Here is a 10205-nt window from a genome sequence, read left to right as displayed (position 1 = left end):
GAGCAGAGCGCAGGACGGCGATCAGCGTTTCAGCATGCCGAGCTTGCTGCCGGGGAAAGCGGCGGGCAAGGAAAATTGAAAAGATGAACCGATACAGAGTAATAGTATGTTTGTAAGAAAATTAAAGATTTGCTCTTCAGCTGTTCCAGGCTGGAGTTAGCAGACAGCTGGCAAATGGGAACGATTGGAAATGATAGAATAGATCAAATTATTTAAATGAGAAAGAAAGAAATTCACCCTAGCCTGGCCCAGCACGTTGACAGAGCAGCTCCCGGTCGGCGGCACGGGCAGCCCTTTGTCTCTGTCGCCGAGGTCATTAAACTCCCGGCTGCGGAGCGCGGCCCGCCGCGGTACCGGCGCTGCAGCGGCCCCGGCCCGGCCCCGCCCGCCCCCGGGACGCCGGCCCCATCCCCGAACCCCCTGCCCGGCCGGTCCCGGCGCCCGCCGGCGGGGACACCGGCACCCCCGGGGTCATTCGGGACCCCCGAGCCTGGGGGACACCGGGCACCCCGCGATCTGTCTGTCGGGGGCAGAGGGAGCAGGAACACGCAGCGCTGCCGAGACCCCCGGGACCCCCGCGCTATCGCCCCTCGCCCCGCGGTGCCCGCCGAGGGTCCCCGGGCATCCCGCCCCGCGGCCGCCGGCGCTGCCCTCGCCCCGGGGGAGCGGGCGGGTGCCGGGTGTCGGCGGCGTGTCAGCGTGCCGGGGTGTGTGCCGGGGGTGTGCCGGGTGTGTGCCGGGCGTGTGGCAGGGGGTGTGAGCGTGTCGGTGTGTGCACGCTCCACTCCGGGGCTTTGCGCGAGCCGCGCATCAGCGGTAGGAGGGGACAGAGCCGCTCCTGGGGCGCACCGGCAGCCCCGGCTCCGCAGGTGCCGCCCGACCGGCACCGGCACCGCACGGCTCGGCCCGGCTCGGCTCGGCACGGCGCGGAAGGGAGCGGCCGGAGCTGTGGCCGCCGCGGGACGGGCCGGCGCGGCCGCTCTAAGATGTGCCATGAGCCGCCCGGCCCCGGCGCCGAGCGGCCGCTCCGCCTGAGCCCCGGGCAGCAGCCGCCCGCGTCCCCGCTGCCCCTGGGGCCGTAGGGCCGCGCCGGCCCGCGCCCTCCCCAACGATGCCCCATCTCTGGCCGGCGCTCCGCCGCGTCCTCTGGGAATACTGGGCAGCGCTCCTGGTCGGCGGCTTCTGGGGACAGAGCTCGCACGGGATGCCGCATGTCATCCGGATCGGTAAGGGCCGGCGCCGGCGGCGGGAGAACTTCGCGGCCGGGGCGGAGAACGCGCTGCCGGGGCCGTGGGAGGGATGCGGCACCCGGGACTGCGGGATGCGCTGTCCGATGCCCGGGCGGAGGTTTCCCCGGCGAAGGATGCCCTGGCCGGGGCTGGGACGCGCTGCCTGGTGCCGGGGCGGCGCGGCGAGGCAGGAGCCGTGTCCCGGAACGGAGCGGGCAGCGCTCGCGGTGCGAGCAGCCGCCCCGGGTGAGGGGGGTGCTGGACACCTTGCGAAGAGCAGAGGAGAGTGCTGTCCCTCTGGAGAGTGGGGTGCTGATTCTCTGGGGAAGGGGTACGCTTTGATCCCGGAGAGGACGAATGCTTTGCCTCTGGAGAGGGAGGATGCTGAGTCCCCAAAGACGGGGGATGCCGAGCACCCAGAAAGGGGGGATGCTGATTTTCTGGAGAAGGAGGATTTTTGCTCACAGAGATGGGGGATGCCGAGTCCCCGGAGAGGGGGGATGCGGAGCTTGTGGCGAGGAGGGCTGCGGTACCCGGTGCAGGAGGGCTGTTGAGCCTGCGGCAATAGGGGGCTGTGCAGAGGTGCTTTGACCCAGGGCTGGATGCGCCCAGCACAAGGGACAGACAGCCCCGGGGGCCCCGCGACACCGAGTCCCGCTGCCTGGAGGATGCCGCTGGGCTGGCTCCGCTGCAGCTGCTGCTGAGGACCAGGCGTGTTTCATTAAATTGCTGAGGTTCTGGGGAAAATTAATTTTTAATAATGTTACATAAAGTAATTGCACAGATAACATCCTGGGAATGACTCTGCGATCTTTCTTTTTCTAATTAAACGAGATACTTGTTTTAATCATGTCATGTAAAGAACGGCGCTCATTTCTGTTACATCCCATGCACTTTGCCATTGGTACACGTTCCCACGGATTTGCTGTCTGCCCACTAAAAATTACAAGGACAGGTTTACCTCCCTTTTGAAGGTTCAAATTTTAATCCAGATAAATCAGTGAAAACGGAATAGATTTGTGAATAATTTTGACTGGAAAAACAAATGGGTCTTACTTATGCCAGTGCAACTGCACAGCAGCAATGTGAAAGCCAGAAAGAAAAATGCTGGTCCTGAGGGACAGGTGCTTTTTGAAGTGAAGCACTGTCACCTCCAGAATGGCTTGAAGTGGCTGCGTGGCCCAGATCATCTCACGGACAAGGACTTGCTTCCTGCAGGGTGAGCATCTGGTCTCCCCCAGACTTCTGTGAATGGGGCGCTCCAGGCAGATGTTACCCCGTGCACATTGTAGTGCCAGAAATATCGGTGGAAAAGGTTAATGGCTCTGCCTCCGGGCCTGGGGCCCTGGCGGCTGCTGAACTTTTACCGGGGCCAAGCTGTTTAGTATGCTCAGCCTCCGCCTGGAACAGCTGGAAATGTTTTGTGCCACACAAACCCGCTCCCAGGAAGGCTCCGTTTCGCTGCTGCCGGGGCGCGCTGGGATGCAGGAGCGGGGAGGAGGCGTCCTGCTCTGAGTCCCCCCTCCGTGTGTCACCAGCCTGTCCCCACCGAGAGCACCGTGGCAGAGTTTCCCTCCCCGGCAGGCTCAGATGGCTTTTGGGACCGTGAGCCGTGTGCTGGGGGGGCTGTGGCAGCTGGGCTGCCCGGCTGGCAGCTCCTCCTGCTTTCGGCTTGGCAGCAGCGGGGCTGATTCTTGGTGGGCAGAGCCGGCTGCTGCCAGGCTGGCGCTCCGAGGAGGCGGCCAGGGGGGAACGGGCTGAGGCCGCTGGGGATGGTGGTGCTGAGACTCCAGGGATATTCAGGCTCAGGAGTATCCCCGAGGGCTCCGGGGAGATGTTTAGTCTCGACTCTCAGTGCCTCGGTTGTCCTGGATGGACATTTAGAAAATGGATTTTCTAGGCTCAAAGCAATTGCACAAAAAGGACAGAGGAGATTTCAATGCAGAGGCTGCTGCCAGCTCTCCACGAAAGCTCTTGGGTCTGCTGCAGCTCTGCTCCCCTTCAGCGGGCAGGCAGGGAGGGATGGAGGCAAGGGAGGGAGGGATGGAGGCAAAGGAGGGAGGGATGGAGGCAAAGGAGAGAGAGAGGGAGGCAGGCAGGGAGAGATGGAGGCAAGGGAGGGAGGGATGGAGGCAGGCAGGGAGAGATGGAGGCAGGCAGGGAGAGATGGAGGCAGGCAGGGAGAGATGGAGGCAAAGGAGAGAGAGAGGGAAGCAAAGGAGGAAGAGATGGAGGCGGGCAGGGAGAGATGGAGGCAAGGGAGGGAGGGATGGAGGCAAAGGAGGGAGACATGGAGATGGGCAGGGAGACAAAGGAGGGAGGGATGGAGGCAGGGAGGAAGAGATGGAGTCAAGGGAGGGAGAGATGGAGGCAGGGAGGGAGGGATGGAGGCAGAGGAGGGAGGGATGGAGGCAAAGGAGGGAGGGATGGAGGCAGGCAGGGAGGGATGGAGGCAGAGGAGGGAGGGATGGAGGCAAAGGAGGAAGAGATGGAGGCAGGGAGGGATGGAGGCCCGCGGGCAGGAAGGCAGGAAGGGCTGCCCGCTGCAGCAGCACAGCTGTGCCACTGCCAGCACTGCCGTGCCTTCCACAGGAACGGTCTCGCCTTACCTGCTGAGAAACCCCACAAGAGCCAGCCCCTCATCGAGCCACGTCCTTGATCAGTAAAGTAAGAAACTTAAAAGATCAGGAAAAGGCTTTAATCGGGGCTGCAGGGAGATGTGTGTTTACCTTCTCTCTCAGCTAAAACTGGCATCATTTTATGACCTCTTTTTCAGCCCACTGGAAAACTGCAGCTTCTTACCCTCCATTAATTTGTGCAAAGCTGCCCTGGCTTTCAAGTAATTATTTTAATTATTAGGTTATGCCAAGAAGTGCAGAACACTTAAGTAACTATTGGTTTAGCACTGAAAATCAAACCCGAGAGAAAGCAGATAACTTCTCAAAGCTCTCTTTTTTTTTCCCTGTGAAGCTGACTGTTAAAATAAATACAGGGAGAGATATCTAAGAAAGGGAAGAAAAAGCCAAAAGCACTCTTTCTTTCACCAGCAAAATATAAATATTTAATCTCCACATCTAAACATAATCTATACATGCACCAGTACAAAGAAAATCCGTGCCTTGTTACAGGATGGGGCTTTTTTTGAAGCACGAGTTTGTATCCGAAGCTTATTCAACAGCTGCTCGCTTATTACGCAATCTGTTAAATATTTGAAAACGCCGTATCAGAAAACACCACCCGAGTATCCGAATGCTCAGTTCAGCTCCGAGCTGCTCGGGAAGGGAGGCAGAGCAGGGTGCCCGTGCTTACCCCGGCGCTTCTCCCGCTGCTGCCCGCCCTCGCCGCGGGCACATCGCGCCTGGCACCGAGAGCTGCTGGGCATCCGCAATAGCGTGCCCCTCGCAGCTCGGAGGAGCGGCAGCTCGGTGGTCGTGGTGCCGTGGAGAGCCCATTTGTCCGACCTTTCGCTCGGATTAAAAAGCAGCAGTGGCACCCTTCAACGCCCAGGCAGAGCCTGATGCCATTTTGTAGAGCTGATGGCACCGTCCCTAACAAAGCAGGGCGGGATGCCTGGCATGGAGCAGGGCTGGCGGCTCCAGCACACACGTTTTCTTGCCGAAGCATCATCAGGAATTCCTCCGAGTGACGATGTGTTAGCGAGCTGCATGTGAGGATCGGATGCCAATGGGTTGAGCTCAGTAAATTGTGAAGAACAGACCCCCGGCACCGGGCAGGCAGCAGGAGCTGGATTTGGGGGTTCCTGAGCGGGTTTGCACTCAGGTGCTGCTCAGAAGGTGACACCACGCTGCCCTGCTGCCATCACTGCCCTTGGCCACCCCACTCCTGTGCCACCCGTGTGGGTCCCAGCCCGCCCTGCCCCGGCTCACCCCAACCCCAGCTCTGTGCCCCTCTGCAGGACAAGGTGCCAGGCCAGGGAATGGATTCATTGTCCTTGCTGCATTTTAAAAAGCATCACCTCCACCTCTGGGTCCTCACTTTGTGCCAGGTTTTTTACTAAGATTCTCTTCCTGCTGATCTTTGTGGCAATAATCCCACCTCAAGCATGTCTGACAGTCCCGCTCCCGTATCTCTGAAGTCGCTGGGAGCAGGATCAGTCTCCAGCAAAGCTTTTAAACAAACAACCCTGCGTGAGGAATTTATCGGATTTTATTTCTTGTAGTGTCTTTCTAAGCTGTGTTTGCATAGAGAAGGGGTCAGAGCATTGATTGTTTGTATGATTTGCAAGTAACACCGAAAATACAATCAAATTGGAGTCCGTGTGAGAAAAATATCATTGATTATTGTACACAAATACATAGAAAACAAATTCTGTGGATAATTATCCTGCTCTGTGTGATTGGCTTTTCTGAGGCATATTATGCCTGTCAGGAATTTTATTTTGAAACCACCTTCCCACACTCTGCAAATGAAGTTGTATTTTTAAAAATAAAGCAGAAACAGGCTTTTCCAGGCTGAAAAGGCAGCACCCAAGGGCTGGGAGCTGCACATCCATGGGGGACATGAATGCTGGAGTGGGAGCCCTCAGAAAAACAGCTCCAGGGCTTTTCTGCTCAGCTCGAGCCTGGTGACCAGAGTGGCCAAGTGTTCTTTGGGGAGCCTGGCAGGGGATGGCACCAGGGTGGTTTTAAATCCCTTATTGCCTTTGTAGTTTCTCCTGCATTCCCTTGGGCATTTCTGTGACCGTGCACCCACTGCTCAAGCATTTCATGGTTGATAAAGTTATTTCAGGTCATGAGACGCTTTGTGTGTCAGATAACACATTCTGGTAATTTCAGCAGGGTAGGAGGGCGGCAGTGTAAATTGTTTGGTGGTAAATGAATTCTGAATACATTTGAATAACAATGTTAACTCTTTATCGCAGAATAGTCTAATTATTTGATCTTGGCATTCTCTCGAGGACTTCATACAGGAAATTAAGATCAAACCACATAGCAGAAAAGAATAGACTCTCATTTATCACGAGGCAGGAGAGACACCAAAGCATCCAGCTCCTTGCTGGGCTGCAGCCTCGGGGCACTTGGACACCCTCGGGCTGGAGGCAGCAGGGTGTGGGCACAGCTTGAAGGAGCCTTGGTGGGCTGGGTGTGCAGGGAGAGAGGTGGCTGCACATCTCCTGACACCGGGACACCGGGAGACATCCTGGGACACACCCTGGGACACACAGACACACTGGGACACCCTGACACACCCTGAGGCATCGTGAGATGTACCAGGACACACAGACACACACTGGGACACCCTGACACACAGTGGGACACCGTGAGACCCTGGGACACCGGGACACTCACCAGGACACCCTGACACACCCTGGGACATCGTGACACACACCAGGGCACAGTGGCACACTGGGACACCATGAGACACAGCAGGACACACAGACACACACTGGGACACACTGACACTCACCAGAACACAGTGACACACACTGGAATGTCCTGACACACATTGGGAAACACTGGGACACGCTGGGACACAGTGACACTCACCAGGACACACTGACACACACTGGGACAGACTGACATTCACCAGGACAGGCTGACACACCCCGGGACACAGTGACACTCACCAGGACACAGTGACACACTCTGGAACACCCTGACACGTACCAGGACACACTGACACACCCTGGAACACAGTGACACTCACCAGGACATAGTGACACACACTGGGACACAGTAACAAACCTCGGGACACACTGACACACAATGGGACACAGACACACCCTGGGACACAGTGACACTCACCAGGACACACTGACACACACGGGGACACAGTAACAAACCTCGGGACACACTGACACACCCTGGGACACAGTGACACTCACCAGGACACACTGACACACACGGGGACACAGTGACACACCTCGGGACACCCTGACACACCCCGGGACACCCTGACACACGTGTCCGTGGCACGGCACCTCCTCTCGTGCTGCAGTGGTTTCCTCACCAGCAGCAGGTACAAATCCGCCCCTGTGACCCTAATCTCTGCATCTCGGGTGTTTTTATTCACGAAACCAAGCGAGGCTGATGCCCTGCGGAGGTTCCCGTGTCGCCTGCCCGGCACGGAGCGACACTAAACTCAGAGCGGGCTCCCTTTTTCCCGGAGCAACGAAGCGCTCCCTGGGTACAGAGCAGCACTTCCAGGCAATTAGCGCTCCTGAGGCAAACCGAGCTGCCCCGGCTGTCGCGATATCCGCGATATCCGCATCGGCAGAGGGCAGTGCCCCGCCGCGGCTCCCGCACGCTCCCGGGGCCGGCGGAGCCGCGGGGCTGCGGCCGCCCCGGGGCAGCACCGTGTGAAACCCGGCCGGGGGGCTGGAGCCAGCGCTGAGCCTCCTCACCCGCTGTAAAATTGGTGCTCCTCCTAGCCCGGTGTAACTGCTGCTCCTCCTAACCCGGTGTAACTGCTGCTCCTCCTAACCCGGTGTAACGTGCTGCTTCTAACCCGGTGTAACTCCTGCTCCTCCTAACCCGGTGTAATTGCTCCTCCTAACCCGGTGTAACTGCTGCTCCTCCTAACCCGGTGTAACGTGCTGCTTCTAACCCGGTGTAACTGCTGCTTCTAACCCGGTGTAACTGCTGCTCCTCCTAACCCGGTGTAACTGCTGCTTCTCCTAACCCGGTGTAACTGCTGCTTCTAACCCGGTGTAACTGCTGCTTCTCCTAACCCGGTGTAACTGCTTCTTCTACCCCGGTGTAACTGCTGCTTCTCCTAACCCGGTGTAACTGCTGCTTCTACCACGGTGTAACTGCTGCTCCTCCTAGCCCGGTGTAACTGCTGCTTCTCCTAACCCGGTGTAACTGCTGCTTCTCCTAACCCGGTGTAACTGCTGCTCCTCCTAAGCCGGTGTAACTGCTGCTTCTAACCCGGTGTAACTGCTGCTCCTCCTAACCCGGTGTAACTGCTGCTTCTAAGCCGGTGTAACTGCTGCTTCTCCTAACCCGGTGTAACTGCTGCTTCTAACCCGGTGTAACTGCTGCTCCTCCTAACCCGGTGTAACTGCTGCTTCTAAGCCGGTGTAACTGCTGCTTCTCCTAACCCGGTGTAACTGCTGCTTCTAACCCGGTGTAACTGCTGCTTCTTCTAACCCGGTGTAACTGCTGCTCCTCCTAACCCGGTGTAACTACTGCTTCTCCTAACCCGGTGTAACTGCTGCTCCTCCTAACCCGGTGTAACTGCTGCTCCTCCTAACCCGGTGTAACTGCTGCTTCTCCATCTCCTTCCCCTCCCCTGGGCTGCGGCTTCCCCGCCGTGCTGCCGGGCGGCTTTTCCCCGGGCACAGCGGAGGATGGGAGGCTCTGGGAAAGGCAGAGAGCGAGGTGGAAGCGCCAGAGCCGTGGGCGAGGGGGGATAGAGAGGAACCGAGGGCTGAGCGAGAGGGTGGGAGCTGCTCCGCGAACAGGAGTTCTGTTCCCTTCAGAGAATCCATCTCGGTTTGCCAGTCATGGAATTGTCGCAGTACGGGCCGGTGCAGACGGGATTTAAATGGGATGGGGATTCACGCACCGATCCATCGATTCGTGTTACCGACAGTGGAAACGGGGATGATGCGCTGCTATTTAGCGCTCGTAATAAAGACTGAAATAGATGCAGGTCCTTAGCACAAGCAAGAGCTCTTAAAGCAGGTGGAGGGCTCAGCTCATTGCTTTGTCATTGCTCCTGCACCAGCTTTTCTTTGTGGTTGCATTTGTTAACCCCTTCTGCCTCCTCTCACCCCACTCTCTGCTGTGCTGCCCCCGGGGAACCCACAGCTTCACTGCTCAGGTTTGCACTGTGACACTCTCACCTGGGTCCTTGTGCTTTAAATCTGCAGCGAGACCCTGAGCACGAATACACAAACACGGATGTGACTGCTCTGTTATTTCTGGCAGGGAAGATCATCAGGAAAACGTGTTTCAGCTGCAAACGGCTGAAAGCGTGGGGTACCCCTGCGTCAGAGGCAACCCCAGAGCTGCTCTGAGCTTCCCCCACGCTGCTCAGCTCTGCAGCACTGGCAGGCAAAGAGGGAAGCAGACACCAGCCTTGGGCACCACACAGTGTCTGTATTATTGAATACTTTAGTCCAGGAACCTCATTAAACTTCAGCTTTATTTTTGCTGTGCCCCCGCACTCCCCTGTGTGGGGTCAGATTCAGAGAATAAAAATCCGAGGTGGGAAGTAGTAAGGGAACAACTGGCACATTCTGTATCAGCTCCTTGTGCCTGGGACATTCAGCACAGCAGTGTGACCTGGAAAGCAGCAGGAAGGACTGGGCTCCCAAAGGCAGGGACCGTGTGGGTAGGCTTGGAGAAGTTTTTAAGGAGACAGATAAACCAAAGGCACAAAACAAAGACTTAAAATTACATAAGTGTTCAGATAAATTCTTGAATTTGGGCCTTGCACTTTGCTCATTGCTCTGGAAACTGAGCACTGGGGATCTCCTCTAAGGGCTACCCAGCTCCCCCAGGAATGGAGCACTCAGTGTTACACAGGAGACAGAGTCCAATTTATCCTTGGCACCTGCAAGCAGCAGCTTCAGGAGCACCAGCTGGTGGAAATGGTGGTTCCTACCTCAGTTAGGACTGGGATGGAGCCTCTGACTGCCCTGGCAGAGGCCACTCATTAGTTGGCAATGACATCTGATGGCTACGGCATGTCCTTTGTTCCCAGTGGGGACTTGGGGGTGAGCAGACCAGATCTCTGAACTCACCAGCTCCCAGGTGAGTAGGAACCGACGTCATTCCTAAAATAACAGAGCTGGTACTGCAGAACCCAAACTCGATTAGAGTCCTGGATTGTACGGGGAGAGAACCAGCGTCGCCGTGGGCGGCTTCCCCCCACTCTAATGAATAGATGGCTGTCAGCTCACACATTTCTCCCAGGATAAAGCAGTAAATAAAATCTGGTAGAACCCACAAATTTAGCTGAGTTGTGGCTGGCTATGGGGATTGAAGTGTTAGATTTGTTGGTTAG

At 57.2% G+C, this 10205-nt stretch overlaps 1 protein-coding gene across 2 annotated transcripts in view; it reads left to right on the top strand.

The window, feature by feature from the left end:
• Positions 1–784: 784 nt before the first annotated feature.
• The window catches only part of GRIK3 (glutamate ionotropic receptor kainate type subunit 3), a 125839-nt gene continuing 116418 nt past the window's right edge, over positions 785–10205 (top strand). Inside the window, exon 1 of one of the 2 annotated variants that reach the window (XM_085559977.1) lies at positions 785–1226. In XM_085559977.1, the coding sequence (XP_085416103.1) occupies positions 1112–1226 (115 nt within the window). In that variant the 5' untranslated portion in view covers positions 785–1111. The remainder of the gene's footprint in view (positions 1227–10205) is intronic. The other variant, XM_021554851.4, reaches the window with a different exon arrangement.

The sequence above is a fragment of the Lonchura striata genome, chromosome 23 (genome assembly GCF_050655825.1).
Source record: "Lonchura striata isolate lonStrDom1 chromosome 23, ASM5065582v1, whole genome shotgun sequence".
Classification (NCBI taxonomy): domain Eukaryota; kingdom Metazoa; phylum Chordata; class Aves; order Passeriformes; family Estrildidae; genus Lonchura; species Lonchura striata.
Note: the sequence above shows the minus strand (reverse complement) of the source record. Positions and strands in the feature narration are given on the sequence as shown.